This window comes from Drosophila tropicalis, unplaced genomic scaffold, assembly GCF_018151085.1.
Source record: "Drosophila tropicalis isolate 14030-0801.00 unplaced genomic scaffold, ASM1815108v1 contig_463, whole genome shotgun sequence".
Lineage (NCBI taxonomy): Eukaryota > Metazoa > Arthropoda > Insecta > Diptera > Drosophilidae > Drosophila > Drosophila tropicalis.
The window spans coordinates 2240884-2260013 of record NW_027172929.1 but is presented as its reverse complement, the minus strand read 5'-3'; the positions used below and the strand labels follow the sequence as shown (position 1 = coordinate 2260013).

Here is a 19130-nt window from a genome sequence, read left to right as displayed (position 1 = left end):
TATGGGTCGCTAAAGGATCTTGGTCACATTGCATTCATATGTATGTATTTGCTGCAAATTTAAAATTATTGATGTACATATGTACTTTTATGTATATGAATATTTTTATAAATCAATTTCCTCCTTAATTTTACAATATGACTTTATCTTTGGGAGTTTATTATGTACTACCAAAAAGAAAAATTGGCGAGGGCATACAAAATTCGACTTTGCCAAAGATGGAATACGACTGATAAAATAACCGCTGAATCGGCCATTTATACATATGTTGATGTTACTCACCTGAAAATGTTCATTTGTTGTCGTCGGTTCGTAGAGTAAACATCAAGTGATCAAAATTTCACGGTTAATAGTAAAAACAGTTAACAAAATGTCCAGCATTCCACTAAAACATTTCAAAAAGGGTACGTTTCAAGGTCAAAACTCTTTAGATAGTGACGGGGCAATTTTTTTTCCAATTTTCCCCCCATTGATTTTATAGTTTGAGTTTTATCACACACACACATATACAGACACAGAGAGCGAGAGATACGGAATACACGTAGTGGTCATGAGAGATTTGAGATTTAATTTTAGACAAGAGAAATGGATTTATTTTATGTTTTTGTCGCTGACGTCAATCCTGATCATCTCAACAACAATCATCATCATTAACAGGTACACCCAAGCCAGAACTACCCGAGGATGGCATTTTGCGCTTTTACTCCATGCGCTTTTGTCCTTACTCGCAACGCGTTGGCTTGGTGCTGGAGGCCAAGAAGATTCCTCATCACAAGATCTACATTGACTTGAGCGAGAAACCTGAGTGGTATACAGATTTCAGTCCCTTGGGCAAAGTGCCGGCCATTCAATTGCCAAGCTTAAAGGGTCAACCTGCTCTGGTTGAATCGCTGGTTATTGCCGAATACCTGGACGATCAATATCCAGGCGAAGGTCCACTCTTCCCCAAGGACCCATTACAAAAGGCTCAAGACAGGATATTGATTGAACGCCTAGCGCCAGCTGTGTCTCTGCTGTCTATCCAGTTTTATTCACGAAGAACCCATCGCCGGATGCTTTGACCAATTTCGAGAACGCTTTGGAGGTCTTTGAAGTGGAGATCACTAAACGTGGAACGCCATATTTTGCAGGCCAAAAGATTGGTATTGTCGACTACATGATCTGGCCATGGTTCGAGCGTTTCCCGGCCCTGAAGCATACCCTGCCCGAAAAATACGAGCTAGACACCAAGCGGTTCAAGAATCTATTAAAGTGGCGCGATTTGGTGGCCCAGGACGAATCTGTAAAGAAAACAGAGCTGGATGCCCGGATTCATGCCAAATTTATGCTGACACGTCACGCCAACGAACCCAACTATGATGTAGCCTTCGAGCCATTATAGATCTTCATTGATTACCTTCAAATATCATTATATATCATTGGCGTGTTGAAATATACATACTTAAATCTGCTTAGAACTGAAACAATTATATTATCTTTGAGGGTTTCTCTATTGTCATTTTGCAGGATCCCCTAAGCCCGATCTACCTGAGGATGGCGTCTGGCGTCTCTTCACCATGGCCTTCTGCCCGTTTGTCCAGCGGGTTCGTCTTGTTCTTGATGCCAAACAGATTGCCCATCACAAGATCTTTATCGATTTGATTGATAAGCCGGAATGGTATAAGGAATATAGTCCTTTGGGCAAGGTGCCTGCCCTTCAATTAACCAATCTGAAGGATCAGCCTACACTTATTGAGTCCCTGGTTATAGCACAATTTCTCGATGAGCAATACCCCGAGCGGAAACTTTTCCCCACGGATCCTTTGCAAAAAGCTCAAGATAGGATTTTGATAGAACGTTTTTCTCCAGTGGTCAGTGCATTGTATCCAGTACTTACCTGTAATCCCAATGCTCCCCAGGATGCCTTGCAGAACTTTGAAAAGGCCCTGGACGTATTCGAACAGGAGTTAACTTCCAGAGGAACTCCTTATTTTGCTGGAGAAAAGATTGGCATTGTGGACTACATGATCTGGCCGTGGTTTGAACGCATCCCGAGCTTGAAATACACCACAGAACAGAAATACGAACTGGATGCTAAGCGCTTTGGACAACTGGTTAGTGAATTAATCAAAATCGAATAGCATTAACTCAGACTATCCTCCTTTCAGTTGAAATGGCGCAATTTGGTGGCCCAAGATGACGCAGTCAAGAAGAGTGCCCAGGACCCGCAAGTGCATGCCAAGTTTCAACTGTCTAAACTGGAGGGCAGGCCCAACTATGACATTGCTTTTAACAATTAGAGATACTTTTCTATGATTTATTCCATTCCAATAAAAAGAAACAGATATTAAGCATCCTTCACCAGGAGATTGTAGTTGGGTTTGCCGGCGCTGCGTGTGCGCAAAAATTCCGCTTGCACCTCGGCTTCCATGTAGAAGGACATCACAGCGGCATCCCGTTTCATACGCTCCAGCCATTGTGTCTTGAATGAAGGGAAGAGCGAATTTTAGGGGTCAACAAGAATTTATATATGGAATCTTCTCTTACCAGCTGTGGAAAACGTTGCTCATCGTAGTTGTAGTCCTCGCCACGTTGCAACTTTAGCAACTCCAAACGTTCCAGCCAAGGCCATATCATGTAATCCAAAATGCCTGTTTGTTCGCCACCGAAAAATAATGTTTCCCGACGACCTAGCTGCTTCTCATAAACATCCAAGCCGGACCAGAAAGGCTCCATGTCGCCGCCGTCAGATGCTTTGAAGAAAGCACCCAGGACCGGATTGAAACGTTCGATCAATAATTTCTCCTGCACCTTTTTGAGCGGATCCCGCGGATAGAGGGGCCGCAGTGGATACTGTTCATCCAGGTACTCGCATATGAGCAACGATTCAGTCAACACTGGTGGACCCGGTTCACGCACCAATTCCAAAGCTGGCACCTTACCCTGAGGGTTCTTGTCATATAGCCAATCTGGTTTCTCTGTGAGATTAATGTAAATGCTGTGATAGGGTATCTGTTTGGCATCCAGAACAAGATGCACTCGCTGTGCAAATGGGCAGAAGCGCATGGAATACAAACGCAAGATGCCATCCTCCGGAACTTCCGGCGGAGGAGAACCTACAAAGGGAAATTTCAATTTATGGAAAACCAATAAATCGAATTATATGCAGCCTTACCCTTAGCCAAATGTCTGCCGTTGCTCATAGTGTGTCTGTGTGTAGATGTGTGTCTTTGTGTGTGTGCTGCGGGAAATCTGGAAGGCAAGTGATGCTCCAACTTGTTTCGCCGGCAAATTTATATCAAGATCTCGAATGCCCTTCGACTCGGGGTATGGATTACCCCCCACTGAACTTGGCTACATGTGGCCTTTGTGGCTGACTGCGGTGCTTGACACACTTGCTCATCTTAAGATTGGGTACATTGGAAAATCTGTGTACTCTACTTAACTTGAATCAAGCTCTATATTGGAGCTAGTCGTTCAAAGAAGATTTAACAATTTACATATTTTTAGTTATATTATTTTTTTTTTTAATTTACATATTTTATATTTTTTAATTATTCTTTTTTGTTCTATATTTTTTTTTTCTATTCTAATTGTTAGTTTCTTTTTCTCTTTTTATCATTTTTTGTCCTTTTTTTTTTTAATTTAAAAAATATTTGTAACGAAATCCATTTACTTCTTGGCAGACAAACGAGCCTTCCAGAAGTTGACATGATCCTCATCAGATGCAATATAGGATTGGACCACCGGATCTTGCTTCAGGAGAGCGATCCATTTGCCAATATTCTCAAAGCGCTTCTCATCGAAAGTGTATTGATCTTCGAACTGATATTTGACAACGGCTAGACGCTCGAACCAGGGCCAAATCATATAGTCCACATAGCCAGGCTTCTCGCCGCCAAAGAATGGGGTTCCACGTTTCTTCAACTCCTGCTCGAAGATATCGACGCCTTGCCAATAATCGTCGAGTCCAGTTTTCTGAAGCAGAACCTTCATGAATGCATTGGTAATGGCACTGAAACGCTCCAATAGTATCTTATCTTGTGCCCGCTTCAATGGGTCCTTGGAAAGAAGTGGATTTTGGGGATACTTCTCATCTACATACTCGCTGATGACCAGCGATTCAATAAGTGATGGCTTGTCCTTCTCCTCGACCAACTGCAGGGCAGGCACTTTAAGCAAAGCGCTCACCTCAATCAGCCATTCGGGTTTCTCCATAAGATTGATGTTAATGACATGATAAGGCACCTTTTTGGCATTAAGCACTAGATGGGCCCTCTGGGCGTATGGGCAATAACGCATAGAATACAGCCGCAAGATTCCATCATCGGGCAGGGCGGGCTTGGCAGCACCTGTAATATTAAATAGATTAGTTAACAATATGCTACGTCATACACAATTCGTGCTGATAATAATATTTGTGATAAGGTCAATGCCATGACTCGGCGAATTAGAATTAGATATATATATACAATAATGGTTTTAAAGGATAAAGAATCGTGTTGGAAAGTGGAATAGATATTCCTTTCTTTAAATCGATAGGACGACATTTTCTATACTATAATTTCTCTTGATTCGTTGTTCGAGTTCTTGTGATTATTTACTTGCTATCTAAATATAGTTTATAATTGATTGAAACTGGTTTTGTTTTGTTTTTCTTCTTTTGTTTTCGTTAATTTCTAACTCTTGTTGGTAGACCTTTTTTTCTCTTAGGGGAAAAAAGAGTGTCCTGAAAACATTCTTTAACCATCTAGTGCTACATAAACGTATGTATATCAACCCAATTACTCGATATTTTTCATTAGATCGGACAACTTTTTCATTTGAATATTGCATATTAGATTACAAAGTTGTTTTATTCCACTTGACCATGCTGAATGTTGGGCGGGCAAACTGGTTTAATTTACACAATAATAAAATGTTGCTATTCTCTTTGGAAATTAGTTGGTCTCTTATGTAGGAATTGGATGTCTCGATTCTGATTTAGTCTTACCTTTTGCCAACTGTTCGGTTGTTATGGTCTTGGACATGGTTCAATTACAGATGTAACTCTAATTCACTTGGGGATATGTACGGAAAGTTCTTTTCAATGTTGCGAACGGAGGCCGTGAACGTTTGAAACTCAACTGATGGTTCTCTTAACCGGTCGCTTAATATTTATACATATACAAATGTAAGGGCCAGTGCGTCTCATTCCAAAGAGCCAAAAGCTTTCGGAGCTTCCCAAAAACATGACTCTTAATTTTGTGTTTTGTTGATAATTTCTTCGTTTTCACATTGTTTATTTTGCGATTAAAACGCTTTTTCTACAATTTTGCGATGTTCAGTGTTGTTGTTGTTGTTTTTGTTTTTTCTCTTTTAGTTATGTTTGTATGTTATGATTTCATATCAGTGACATCATGCCAACAAATGCTTGTAAATATATATATTTATTTATACATTCATATGTGTATATATATAAATATATAGACTATATGAACGCAAAGTAGACTTTTATTATATGCATTGGAGTTTTTTGTTTTTTTTTTTTTTTGGTTTTGGTTTGTTTTTTAATTAAACTTCCTACTAAATACTACGACACAGACACACATACATACATACATTTAGAGAAAAATTTGTTTTCTTCGGCGGAAATTTATCCTATTTACAAAATCCTAAAAGAAACGTATAAAAAGAAACTAAACAACAACTTCATTATACAAGAATAAAAACAGAGATGACGGAAATATTATTAAAATGTACATTTGTATGTAGAAAAAAGTATCCAAAAATATATATGTATGTGGAATAACAGAACATTTTTTTACTGTTATTATGTGATAAGCGCCATAAATGACAACAAAATGAAAATCCATTTTTGTTTTATCAACTGATTGGAAAAATAACTGAATCATTTATAAACTAGAAAGTTCTGTTCGATATACTGCTTGTCATCCATCTATGTTCATGCATTGAATATGTATGAATATATATGTATATGGAAAGCTTTTGTTTTGTGTACGGGCTGAGGAATTATTTCACAACTTAGCTTCTACTCTAACTTCGAATGTCCCGAAGTTTCTATACACTTCACAATTGTTATTAACATTTAATTTTTGAGGTATATCATCTAGGCCTCTAATTACAAGATTTCATAAACATTAAATTGGAATTACTCCAGGCACCTAGTTTTGAAGAATATCTCGAAAAGCAAAGATATTATCTATCGCCCACTTGGGTTTCTAGGCAAGCCATTCGTTAAACTTACATATCATTTGGAAATTTAATAAGACCTCTAGTTGTATTGCTTTCATTAAAACCTCTCGATTAATGGGTTTAATTGTTCGATATCAATATATCCGACATTCTATATATAGATTCTTCGATTGTATGATTTCAGCTTTATAATTCTCTCAACTCATTGTGACATGAAGATCAAGAATATATATAAATAAACTCACATACACATACATACATTTATGTAATGTTAAATTGTTGTTTTTTTTTTTTCTTCTTTGCAAAGTCTTGTGAAGTGTACTCTATATCGGTATATATGTATGTATATATAATGCTTAGGCTGATCCTGTGTGTGTGTGTATGTATGTTTGAAAATGAATTCATTCCGCTTTTGAAAAAAAAAAAAAAAAAATCATTTGGCTTACATTTATAGATTTAGTTCAATTGTTAGAATTTAAATCGTTTCAATTGCGCGTTGTCGTTAATAATATAATATAATTAATTACATTTTGTTCACATGGGAATAAGTTGCTAAAAACTAAGTACATACATTTACAATACATTTAAAAAAAATTCTACAGAGTTTAATTAGATTTCTTGATCTTTATCATTTTTCGTTAATATTTATCATATTGTTATAACTTTTGCTTTTTAGATTGTTTTGCATCGTTGCCTTACGATTTCGTTTACAGTTTCGGTTGTTTCTATTTGTTGTTTTCTTCTTAATTCATTTAGTTAATTTCTTAATAATTTTTCATTCTTTTTCTTATGTTTTTGTTAATTTTATGCTCTTTATAAAATATGCTATGTTGTTGCATTTTGATCACGGTTCTTGCTGTTTCATATACATTAATATTATATATATATATATATATAAGTATATATAGTATATATTATCTTTTGATTACTGGAACGACTTGAATTTCTTGAGAAATAAAGTGGTTGCTGCTGCTGTTGGCTACTCTCTGTGTGATTCTCACTCGTGGTGTTACATGTGGATGACTTTGTGGTTGGTGGCTGTATGCAGTTTAACGTCTTTAGGTGGTCATCAGGCCAGGTGAGGGTGAGGGAGAGGCAGTTGCCTTCATGTTGCCATAGCTGCCACGATGGGAGGACGTACGATTGGAACTGCAGCTGGAGTTGGAGCCGGAGCCGGCGTACTTTGGCTGTGACACTGTGGAAGAGCTGCTGTTGCTGGGGCCGCTGCAAGTGAACATTTCATCATATTCTCTATATATGATTAGGTATGTCATTTTTAGGACACACACCCCTTCTGCTCGCCATCCTTCTTGCTATTGAACATGGCAAGTTCGATTTCCGTATGTTGGCTGTTCATATGGCGTACCCATTCCGCTGGCGTTTCAAAGGAGCTGCAATTGTAAGGATAGAAAATGTTACTCTTTCACGTCCCTTAAGTCTGTTTGATATCGTCTTCTATTACGTGGTGCACAAGTCGCATAGCAGGGTCACATGATCCATATTGTTCTCTTGTTGCTACATATATACACATAGAAACAAACAGAAAGGAAATGAATATGACTGGCATTCATACAAAAGTTTGTACACTCACCGACACCCGCCGCCGTTTCTTAGCCGGCACATAGGTTTTTAGGGCACGCAGAGCGAGATTATTGTTCGCATTGCTGCTGGCTTGGGTACTTCCGCTGCTGCCGGCTGACCCTGTCATCACATTTTGGCCTGCTCCTGGCTCTGTGGCGTGTGTGCCCAAATGCCGTACCAACGTTTTGGTATCCTCGAAGGACTTCTGGCATATTTCACACACCAGCAATTGCTTAAAATTGTTGTAGTCGCGAAGTGTATGCTCTTCGGACTCATCCTGCGGCGTGACACGATCGCGATTCACCTCCAATTTGACGGCACTCATCTTAAAATCCAGTGGCTGCTTTGGCGACAAAAGGGGGGCCTCTTCATGATTGTTGTTAATGGCATTGGCTGCAGTTGGTGGTGGGTTTTGGGACCAATCAGTTGGCTCTTGTTTAATGGTAAGGAAACTGTGCGGATGTGGTGGCGGTGTGGAGGCCAGACGAGGCGGGACCACATGATCGAAATGAGGCGGAGCATCGTAATAGTCGTGGCCTAAAAATAAATTGTCTTGGTCTACATTGCTATTGATAATCTTCTCCCCATGCTTACCCCTATCGCAGCCACTTTCCCGACGCAGACGTCGCTCATAGACCAAAGCATCTAGACCATCTCGCTCGCAGATCGGTGGCTCCTCATACTCCGGCCGACGCAATACTGCCTCCGCTGCCTCTGGGACCGGCCCGGTGGTAGTCATGGGGCAACTGCTGCATCCGACTTCAGTGCAAATGGACATTGGTGGCGGGGGTACCGGTCCCGACGCTGATGTTCCGACAACTGTGGCCGCGGTTGGTGGTTGGGTTTCAACTTGACTGCCACCGGGATAGCAGCACTTGTCCTCGGGATCAATGGCCACCTCCTTGTTCACAGATATACCCAACTTGCTGCTGCTGGCCACACTTAACAGTCCTGCATGGGCTGCCATTTTGGGCGATTTGACAATCACAGGACTGTCCTTTGGCATTACGGAAGCGCCGAGGCCGCGAAATTGCTGATGATGATGTAGGTGCGAGTGCGGATGCTGGTGTGCTGGATGCGACTGTGGATGATGATGCTCGAGGGTATACCGACCAGAGCTGCTGCCGCTGCTGCTGCTCGGTTTGCTCCCCGCCGTATATATCGCCTGGAAGCTGTGTGCTCATTGGCGGTGGCGGGGGCAACGTCGAACGCTGTGTTCCATTGGACACATACATGGCACTGGGCTCACGCTGCTGCTGTACACTATGAGGATGCGAATGCGGATGATGCGACGTTGTGGTTGCTGTGCTGCTGCCACTGGAAGCGCTGGTACGACATAGTCCACGAATCTTTAAAATCTCTCCGCCGCGTAAAACCTCGTTGAGAATGTCATTGGAGACGGTGGCCTCGCCGCTGTACATATACTGCACCAGGATCTGTATAGCTCGATGGCTAAGATCGGGCGGAAGAACAACATATAGCACACCATTTGGCGAGGTAATTGGTGCCGTCTCAAACATTGTGGCAAAGAACTGGCTGCACGAGCTCAGTATAAATTTGTGCGCCGATATGCCAACCGTGGGTATATCCGAGGTGATGCCGCTATTGCTATACGAGCTATATAGTACCACATCGGCAAATTTTTCATTTCTGGGGGAAAACGTATACGAGATTAGATCGTTGTGGTCATTTTCGATACTCCATACTCACTTGTATAGTGTGGAAATGGAAGTGTTCAAGTAGGACAAATGCGAATCCCATTTAAGGTGATAGTTCTCGGCGGCCATGTCTGCGACCGGAATCGGAAGCGCCTGGCCCGTAGTGCTACAATAAATACAATACAAAAATCAATAAAGGACAACAAAAGCAAAAGGTTCGTCGATTTGAAATTAACAGTCAGTTAACAGCAGTGGCGTAGCCGCAATTACATGAAAGCTATTTAACAGGAAATATATATATAATATTCAAATTACAAAACAAAATTAAATGAATTTAAAAAAAAAATGAAAGCAGACACGACAATTTCTTTGTGGCCCCTTTTTTTCTTACGCTACGCCTATGAAATTGCACAGTGGCGCCCCCGTGAACTCTAACGGTCATAAATTGTTTGAGAGCGCTGCAGAGCGAATGTTTTGTTAAAATACAAATAAGAAAATATACAAAAGAAATACAAAACAAGGGTATAATGACATTTTCCCCGGATTTCGACATACTACTAATTGACCTGGTAAAAGCCAATCCCATCCTTTGGGAACGGCAATCTCGCAGTTCTCCCTACAAAGAGCTTCGAACCCGCGACACAGAATTATGGAAAAGCATAGCAACTTCGCTGAAGACAGATGGTAAGTAGGATAATTCCGGTCCTGGCCAAGTTGAGTGTAAATTAACTTACCGTTCCGTCATTAGTTCTGGCCTGCACAAGGCGTTGGAACAATTTGCGTCAAAAAGTCCGCCGTGAGCTAGCCAAAGAGAAGGATGGCGAGGCCTCTGATTGGACTCTAATGCCCAAACTGCGTTTCCTGCAGCAGCCCTCATACAACCATCGCAACAGTGAGAGACAACAGACCAACAATAGGCAGCTTCAGCCGCCCAACAATGTTGGTTGGTCATCCCAGAATGGGGAACAAGTGCATGATGAAGATGATCAACTGCAGGAGGCCATGGATGAACAGCAGGCAGCAGCATTACCACCTGCTGGTATACCCAGTCAGACAAGTGAGAAGGCTAATCCCAGCACTGTTCCATTTACCACTGATGTGATAAAACGAATTGAGTCTCTGTTGGAGGGATTAGGTCCACCAAATCGTGAAAAGGCAGAGAAACGTATTTTGACCTATCTATGCAAATGTAATTTGCGCTCCCTAAATAATGAAGAAATCGATGATATACTCCTTTAAGGCATGTCTCCCGTATATATTTATCTATCTGTGTGTGTGTGTGCTTGTGTGTGTCTGCTCAGGAGTGGGAGAAAATCGAATTCGAACCAAAAACCAAACTCCTACTACTATGACGCAGTTAGTTGAATTGGGGGAATTGGTCAAAAGAGTGCGCGCGCAACCAAAAGCAATAACATGTCCAATACACCAACTGTCTGCCTGCCTGCTGCTCTTCAAAAAATTGAAGGCGCGCGGGCGGCATGACGCCAAAACAAGCATTTAGTTTATTAATTTAATGACTCTACTACTACAACGACAACGACGAAGTTCGACCACTTCCACAACATTCACAATCACATAGAGCTAACTAGGCATGCGATATTAGCGAAACGAAACATAACGAGCAAAAGGCGCGTCCTGTGCACCCTTAACGACAGTTCGTCTACCCCGCCCGTCTTTACTTACTTACAACACCGACCCGAATCGAACCGTACCGATCCTGCCTTGCCCCGCCTGCTCTCTATCTCCCACCACTATCCCAATACCAATACGAACTTCCAAGACTCTTCTTGCTTATCCGTCGTCTCAGTACGTACATGTGTGGATGTTGGTAGCCTATCAAATGTAAGACATGTAGTATAGTGTACAAACTCCTACTACTATCACTTCCACTACCACATACTATTGCTAGATGGGTACAATGGGAATAACGCCACCTTCCGACAGTTTGGTATTAACACCAAATTATCGATTGATTTCACTCACATCGCTTCGTTTACACAAAAATCAATAAAATCCATGCAAAGCCAAAAATTTCAAAATATTGTACAGTTTGTTTATAAATACAGTTGACTAATAATGACCAAATATTTAGTATCATTTCTTTACAAATTTCGCTTGCATTTATAAATGAGTCAAATCAAAAAGCATCAACAAAAAACTCAGAAAAAATACGCGCCTAAATTCAAAAAATGAAAAAAGGAAAATGGAAAGATATAATTTCTAAAGAACCAAAAATTCACCTTGGCTTTCCGTTTTGTTTTTTTTTTTTTTTTCGTTGTTGTTTTTGAGTGGGAGATGTTTCTCTTGTAGTTTCACTTGTTTAGGATAAATCAAATGCACTTTTTTATTTAGATATTGTTATAAACATTTAGTTTTGGAAACACACTCGCTTTTTCTTTTTGTTGTTGTTCTATACGGATTTTGGATGGGAGGGAAACTTGGTGCACCGCGACCAAAGCTAACGCTTTGCTTGCCAGCGTACGAATGAATCCTGACTCCTGCCAGTGGCAGAGGCTATGGCGAGAGGAAGCGAGAGAGTAAACACGACAGATGGAACACACAGAGGCGGAGAGAGAGAGAGAGCCAGAGACAGAGAGTATAGCGCGCGCGAGAGAAAAAACAGCGCGCCCCCTCACGTGCGCATTGTTATTGTTGTGGTTGGTTTGTGAAGTAAAATTGATTTCCCTGAGCATATTGATTTTCTTGGTTACATTCAATTCGACGCCAGCTCAGTGGCACTGGCAGTGGCGGTGAGGTCGGTGGCAGGGGAAGAGGCGGCTGTAGCGTTGGCGGCATCACTGGCACTGGGGGGTTGGGTGCGAGCGTAGGTGTTGGTGTGGATGTGGGTGTCGGGCTGGCATCCGCCTTTACACATTCCTCTTTTCCTTTAGCTATTTCTTCTTCCTTACTCATCATTGCCTCATGTTCCAATTGCATTTGTGTGGCTGTAGATGTGTCTTGTTTGAATAGTTCTCGCAGTAACATGGTAGCATAGGCAGCCGTGGGCAATGAGAATTCCAATATCAGAGCCATAAACTTGGCTTCCGCTGGCGGTGGCTCCAAGGTTGTTTCGATTTTCTTAAGCAGCTCCCAGTCGGATGCAATTAAGGTATCTTCTGGGGTTTGATAGAATCGAAAATTCCATTTCAAATTTTCGGGTTGAATGATTAATTTGCGATAGGCTCCTCCTAGGGCATAGGTTTTATCCTTGTGCTTCAATAACTCTGAGGATAGTCCCACTTCATTCAGCATTTGCTCATACCATAAACCAGAATCGTTGCTAGGATAGGTTATATCATGCCCTGGCAGGGGTAGAACTACATCAGTGAGTGTATATTTACCACTGGCTATATCCGATTCGCTGATTGGTTTCACTTTGCGCTTAAAGGCTGATTCATCCTCCATTAAAACCTCATCGTCAACGTTTTCTGCATCTGGTGCTTCAATTTTCTCCTCCAAAACGGAGTCTCCTTTTTCTAAAACGGAGTCTCCTTTTTCTAAAACGGAGTCTCCTTCCAAAACGGAGTCTTCTTGATCGACGTAGACTAGATCTCCTGGTATTAGCTTTAAACCAAATTCCTTAATCCTTCTAGATGCTATGCGATTAAAAATCAAACTTTGGTAGGCATGTGGATACAACAGCAACATATTTCTGGGAATTCGCCTCAACGCCGCTGCATAATCATGTTCTCCAAATTTGGCCAGACCATCTAAAATCTTCTTTTCGATGTACTTATCGCCATGGATCTTTTCTGCTGCAGCCGCTGAATCACGTTTCTCCCACCACTCTTTTCTAATGGATCTCATGAATTCCACATCATTGTCACGCGGCTTTAATATCAGCTCACAAGCCAGCTTGTAGTCACGCTTAAGAAGAGCCACACCAACTTCATATGTGGGCACTGTGGAGCTATTGCCAAATCTTTGAAGACCATAATAGTTGATGAATCCTCGCTGCTTCAGCGACTCTAGTGACAACTCAATATCGGCACGTCGTTCTTCGGCTATGTGGCGCAAAGCAATACGAAAACGATTGCCCTGCAGATCTCCCAACTTGTGAGTTGCCTGTCTGAAGCTAAAGTTGCCAATTTGAACATTTCGAATGAAACGCGCGGCTTGAACAATACTTTCGGGTGAACGGCGTTTAATTGAAAAACTTTGGGTGGTTTTGGCACGCTTATCCTTAGTGCCACAATAATTGACCTGCGATGGACGAAGACTAGAAAACGATTTGGTAATTAGTATCGACGATTAGTGCAGTTATTTTATAAATTTGACTTACTTTAGACGGCTGGCAAGAGTGGCGGCCACCTCACTGGTATCTATATTGGTCTTATGAACCAAAAAGCTGACAAACTCTGTTGGAAAGTTCCACCGGTTGTCGCCTGAACAAAAAACAAAAAATTATATTGTAAATCAGTTGACTGACCATCTGCATGTTCTAACTTACTTCGTCCTGGTTTAGGTTTTAATATGCGAATGTTCTTTTTCCCCTCTACGTCTGCGGCCACTTGTTGCTCTACCGCCTTAGCCGGCTCCTGCGCCACAGTGGTAGACACTAATTTGCCTTTGTACAATTGTTTCAAGGTCTGATGAATCCGAGTGCGCTGCTCTTTGTCTAATTTCGTGGCATCAATCTCTATTTTTTGCTCACTTGTTGCATCGTATTTGGCTTCAGCCAACTTGACTATATTTTGCCAAACTTCAGGTCCTGTGACAAATTCCAGCTCCGCGCGCCATTTTGCTAATTCTTCGGGTTCCACATCTGTAAAATATTATGTTTATGCATCAATTTCGCATATTATTCGACGGTGTACAGACGTTCAATTGCCACCTTAGGCACTGTGGTATCATTTAGGACAAGGACTCGACCATCGGCATCAATTTCGTTGACGTGAAAGTCGGAGAATCTTGATTTGAGAATGCCGGTAAAGCCAGGAGCCTCGGGATTTGTGAATTCTGTAATACCAACTTCGTGCTCTCGGAGTGTGAATTTTTGCTGAAATGGAGGCCTAACGTCAGAGTGACATTAAATGGATGAAACGAATCCTTGTAATCCTATGTCTTACTTATTGCCTGGACGCGGTTGTCGTTCGGTACGCTCCTTTTTCTGGCCCCGCCAATTATTTTTGCTGTATGGCTTGGCGTAACATTTTCGCTGACCTCTTCCGCGGTCCTTACCCATTGTTTCTTTTTAAGAATATTATTGAGTTAACAATTTTTAAACGAAGTTCTGCGTTTGCACGTTTTTGACAGGCGCATTAGAGATGACAGATTAATTATCGATAACCGATAACTTATCTATTTTCCTCCCACACTGTTTCCCAAGTGTTTGCAACACTGGAAATCAGGTCAGCTGGATACTAACGTTACCTACGCTTTACGAGTCACTTAGTTGTTTTGTGTTTAATTTTCATTCAACAAAATCGAATTGAGCTTAGCATAAAAATGCTTCCCCACCTGAACGCCGAGGAAAATTTGCCGCCCAGCACACGGAAAGTGTACATAAATCCGAATTTTCACAGCCAACAAGTGGCACGGGCAGCGTTTTCGCTGCAAGGTCATATTACGCACTCACATCAATTTCAGAACCACATACCACCACCGATCTCAGCGTTGAGCCAGCCACCAGCCATACACGTCAACCCAAACTTTTTTGCAACGCCAACACGCAATGTTTGAGCACTATCAAATGCAACAGATGCAGCTTCAACAGGTCCGTGTGCCTGTTATGCCATATTATCCACCAATAGCTGCAGAGCCCACGCCTAAGGTGGTGATGGTGCCGCCGCCGCTTCCACCAGTCGCTCCTCAGGCCAAGATTATTAATAAAGCCAGCACCTTCCTGGTACGAAAAGTGGCAAAGCCAGAGCCTGTTTCAGTACCTGTTCAAACAAACGTAGTAAAATCTGCTCCACAAGCTCCTATAATTACGATATCCAAGAGGAAAATTGTACGACAGGGTGTTGTCAAGACCACAACACCAGTTCCAGCTCCAAATCAAGTTGCATCAGTATCAGCAACCAAAGAACCAACTCCTGCCAAGCGCACCAAATACAAACTGGTGCGTGCGTTATCGCTGACAGTGACACCCTTGATCAAGAAGAGGCGTTCCTTGAGAGAGTTTGTCGGCCAATATGCCTTGAGGCGTACCAATGAAACGGGAGCAGTGAAAAAGTTAAGGTAAGCCTGAAGAGGATTTATGGAGTAGCATTAGGAATGAATCTCTGGTCCTTATTTACAGTTCAAAGCCTATTGTGCTAAAGCAAAGCATAAACAAATCGCTGAGCATGGTTAGCATTCATGGAGTGATGTTCAAAAGGACAGCTAAAAATAAGCTAACCAAACTGGATGCCCCCAGTTCGACAACGACGACGCCGGTGAAGAAGTCCCCAGCAACTTCTTTAACAAGGACTATAAAACGAAACATTTCCGGCCGTACATTGTTTGTAAGTGGCAATAAATTTGTTCTGGATCCCACTGGCTGCCGTCTGACCAGAGTGCGGACCACATCCACGTCCCAACTGCCATTGGTGAATCCTAGTAAAATGCCACGGCGTCGTATCGATCTTGGTGGACTTACTTATATAGCCTCGGGCAAGGCTAAAAATGTTTTCATACGCACCACAAATCATTTATCGCGTGCCCATTTAATGTCCGCCAGGCAAAGGAGTTTGCATATGCTCAACGGATCGTTAGTGAAGACAAATGTACCCTGTGCCATTTTCCAACGGTTAGGCAAGTGTGCTGCCCATGGTCGGGGAAAGTGCCGCAAATTGCATGATAAACGACAAGTGGCCATCTGTCCCAGGTTTGTGTGCCGTCCAACCAATTTAGAGGCAATGCTACTTGCCTAAGGTTCTTCTGTTTGATTCCATTTCAATTGGACCCCAAAAATGGGCTGCTCTCCTTTTCTCTTGATCTCTTTTCACAGATTTCTCCACGGCGATTGTACGAAAAAGGATTGTCTGCTCTCTCACAATGTATCCCTTGAAAAGATGCCTGTTTGTCGATTTTATCTACGCGGTGTTTGTGTAAGAGAGGATTGTCCCTATCTGCACAAAAAGCTTGGACGAATGGCAGAGATCTGCATTGATTTCCTGCGTGGATATTGTCCGCTTGCTGCCGAGGTAAGTAACTGGTAGAAACATTCACACGTTTATCCCCATTAACTCTTAATCGAACTCTATTCAAGTGCAATAAACGTCATGAATTTATCTGCCCTGAAGTGGAGCGGAACGGCAAATGTGAAGTGGCCAGTTGCCCCATTTGTAAGCAGAAGCCAAAAGCTTTGACCAAAACCAAAGCTGAGCCCAAGCCAAGGGTCAAAAGCAATATTGTGAAACTAACAGAGGAGGTAACAAATCCTCCAGAAGCGCCCAATAGTTCGCGTTATTTCAAGCAGGAAGATGGCAAGGCAGTAATAGATCCCATCTCAGATCATGCTAATGTTGATAATATCAATAATTTAGACAAACAAACTTCCCAAGATGTCGACGAGGACGTCGATGACGAGGACGAGGACGAGGCAAGTGCGGATGTAAGTGGTCCCCAAAGGCGACCTAAACTGGGAATGCTGCCCGCCTTTATACCTCTCGGCAACGAGGAATAGGATCCAACTGACTTGCCTTGGACACGATGTTTCAGGTACAAATTAATTATTATTATATTTGTTTAGTTTAAGCTAGAATTACTTTGGTTTTATTTAATTTTATGAATAAAATCTAGATCTTTAGGTGGTAATCAAAAACAAAAATAAAACAAATTGTTGTTATTTTAAATGGTTTTCTGGAAATTCTTGGATCTAGATGTGATCTATTAACCAAGTGAGCGAAGTCAAGTTATTTGGCTCAAACAAGGCGAAGCGAAATCATTTTCCAAGTATTTGGCTCAAACAAACGGGGCGAAGTCAAGTTTCATGCATTTGGCTCGAATAAGCGAAGCGAATTTATCTTTTTGCCCCCCAGTTAGTGTTGTTTTTGTTTTCGTGGTAAGCGGTTGTGACGATCGGTCGATCGATGGTCGATAATTTTGTTTATTTGAAAAGCCACAGAAATTGTTTTTCAAAATAATTCAAATTGATAATTTATATTTAGTCTGATCGAATGAGCTTTTCATTAAGAAACAGACTGTAAATCAAATTTCAAAAATAAAAGCAGAGATTTTAAACCGTGGCACATAACAAAGAGAACGCAGCACGGATTTCGGTTTTATACGGGCAACAACAACAACATCAGGCAAAACCAGAGTTTTCTGTGTTGTTCAAGTGAGTGGAGTGCAGTTTTGTTAGCGTTTTTTTTTCTTCTTTTTTTGATTGTTGGTTTGTTTGTTATTTTGTGAGCCGAAAGTGAAGTGCAGAAAAAAAACACGTCGAAATAATTTACAATACACTGACGACAGCAGTTCAAAGGACTCTGAAGCAGCAGCAAAATTGGACATCTGTTCGGGATTTGGATGTTGTTGGCATTCCACAGTTCGCATGCTCTTTTCACCTCGCAAGAAAAATGATAAAAAACACACACACACACACACACAGAGAATATAAAGGAGAAAAAAAACCAGGCCATGAAATTTTTTTCTGCATTTTCGCCACACAACTTTTGCCTCTGCCTCCGCCTCTGCCTTTGCCACTGATGCCTGTTGCTGCCACTAATGTATGTGTGTGTGTGTGTGTGTTGCTGTTGTTGTAATTTTTCCGAAACGTTCTCGCTTTGGTGCATTCCAAAGTAAATGCTACTAATAACAAAAACCAAGCAAGGCCAGTGGTTGTTGTAGTAAAGAAAGAAAAAAAAAAAAAAAAAAAAAAGGAAGGCAATCCAAAGATTGGCCGCTTCCAGCAAAAAAAAAAAAAAAAAACTAAGAAAAAAGTTGCTTGACTTGTTTGACCCGCGTTCGAGTCTCTCTTTCTATGAGAGAATATATGTGTATGAGTGTGTGTGTGTGTGTATATGTGTATCTTTGTGTGAGTGTGTGCTTCAGCTTCTTCTTCTGATTCTTTAACTTCTTCTCTTCTGCTTGTTGGCCAAGTCAACCTCAACGGCGGCCGTCGCCGCATTCTACATAAATTACCAAACCCAAATGACACATAAAAGCCATAAAAATGAATTTTTAATTTATGCAGCAACAGCAGCAGCAGCAGCAACAACAACAACAACATTAATATAACGGCTGCAAAACTCTATATTTATGTAATAAACAAACAAACAAATCAAAAGAGAAAAAAGAAAAGAAAAACAAAAAATTCAACCAAAAGACTGCAAATATTTGGGAATTAGTCAAATTTTTATAGTGTGTGTGTATGTGTGTGTGTGTGTACCTGCCAGCTTAAGCATTTATGTATGTGTGTGTGTGTGAAAATCAAGTTCGTTGCCTAAGTCTTTTGTTTTGCTGTGAAGTAACTCAACAATCAATTCACAATTCAAACATTTGTTTGAATCTATTTCAATGTAAAATAAATACATAAAAATCGAAAAAAACAATTGTTGAATTGTATTTAACAACTAGAAATGAATATTTAAACAGATAGACAAACCTTTTAGCCAAAGGCTGCAAATATTTTACGAAAAGATTGTGATATTTTAAAACGGAATTTACAAAACTAACAATTAATTGATCTCGACAATTAACATCTTCATCAGCAACAACAACAATTTTCAAAGTGAAAAGCCAGTGGAAAGTCCATGTGGTAAGTAGAAGAAGATAGTAAAGAAAGATGAA

At 41.2% G+C, this 19130-nt stretch overlaps 7 protein-coding genes across 7 annotated transcripts; 3 read left to right on the top strand and 4 right to left on the bottom strand.

The window, feature by feature from the left end:
* The first annotated feature begins 273 nt into the window (after window positions 1-273).
* Window positions 274-2335, top strand: GstO2 (Glutathione S transferase O2). The gene is made up of 3 exons (XM_068287150.1): window positions 274-404; window positions 1507-2093; window positions 2148-2335. The coding sequence occupies exons 1-3, from the start codon at window positions 371-373 to the stop codon at window positions 2277-2279; spliced, it is 753 nt and encodes a 250-aa protein (XP_068143251.1). The 5' UTR covers window positions 274-370; the 3' UTR covers window positions 2280-2335.
* se (sepia) lies at window positions 2283-3495 on the bottom strand. The gene is made up of 3 exons (XM_068287151.1): window positions 3155-3495; window positions 2527-3095; window positions 2283-2461 (listed from the first exon to the last, which is right to left on the bottom strand). The coding sequence occupies exons 1-3, from the start codon at window positions 3180-3182 to the stop codon at window positions 2327-2329; spliced, it is 732 nt and encodes a 243-aa protein (XP_068143252.1). The 5' UTR covers window positions 3183-3495; the 3' UTR covers window positions 2283-2326.
* Window positions 3496-3542: 47 nt separating this feature from the next.
* Window positions 3543-5870, bottom strand: GstO3 (Glutathione S transferase O3). Its single transcript, XM_068287152.1, has 2 exons — window positions 4973-5870; window positions 3543-4331 (listed from the first exon to the last, which is right to left on the bottom strand). The coding sequence occupies exons 1-2, from the start codon at window positions 5007-5009 to the stop codon at window positions 3652-3654; spliced, it is 717 nt and encodes a 238-aa protein (XP_068143253.1). The 5' UTR covers window positions 5010-5870; the 3' UTR covers window positions 3543-3651.
* Window positions 5871-6670: 800 nt separating this feature from the next.
* Window positions 6671-11779, bottom strand: LOC137574742 (uncharacterized). Its single transcript, XM_068287148.1, is given in 8 exon segments — window positions 6671-7398; window positions 7464-7565; window positions 7637-7689; window positions 7766-8292; window positions 8350-8908; window positions 8910-9405; window positions 9466-9579; window positions 11654-11779. Coding segments are annotated over 7 exon segments (1980 nt in total). The 5' UTR covers window positions 9543-9579; window positions 11654-11779; the 3' UTR covers window positions 6671-7232.
* Window positions 9848-11498, top strand: LOC137574746 (transcription factor Adf-1). The gene is made up of 2 exons (XM_068287153.1): window positions 9848-10097; window positions 10162-11498. The coding sequence occupies exons 1-2, from the start codon at window positions 9941-9943 to the stop codon at window positions 10650-10652; spliced, it is 648 nt and encodes a 215-aa protein (XP_068143254.1). The 5' UTR covers window positions 9848-9940; the 3' UTR covers window positions 10653-11498.
* On the bottom strand, window positions 11730-14677 carry Pus7 (pseudouridine synthase 7). Its single transcript, XM_068287147.1, has 5 exons — window positions 14483-14677; window positions 14235-14425; window positions 13864-14178; window positions 13696-13798; window positions 11730-13632 (listed from the first exon to the last, which is right to left on the bottom strand). The coding sequence occupies exons 1-5, from the start codon at window positions 14596-14598 to the stop codon at window positions 12060-12062; spliced, it is 2298 nt and encodes a 765-aa protein (XP_068143248.1). The 5' UTR covers window positions 14599-14677; the 3' UTR covers window positions 11730-12059.
* A 93-nt stretch (window positions 14678-14770) lies between these two features.
* Window positions 14771-17067, top strand: ZC3H3 (Zinc finger CCCH domain-containing protein 3). Its single transcript, XM_068286853.1, is given in 6 exon segments — window positions 14771-15065; window positions 15067-15596; window positions 15658-16224; window positions 16348-16543; window positions 16609-16825; window positions 16886-17067. Coding segments are annotated over 6 exon segments (1854 nt in total). The 5' UTR covers window positions 14771-14861; the 3' UTR covers window positions 17026-17067.
* Window positions 17068-19130: the final 2063 nt, after the last annotated feature.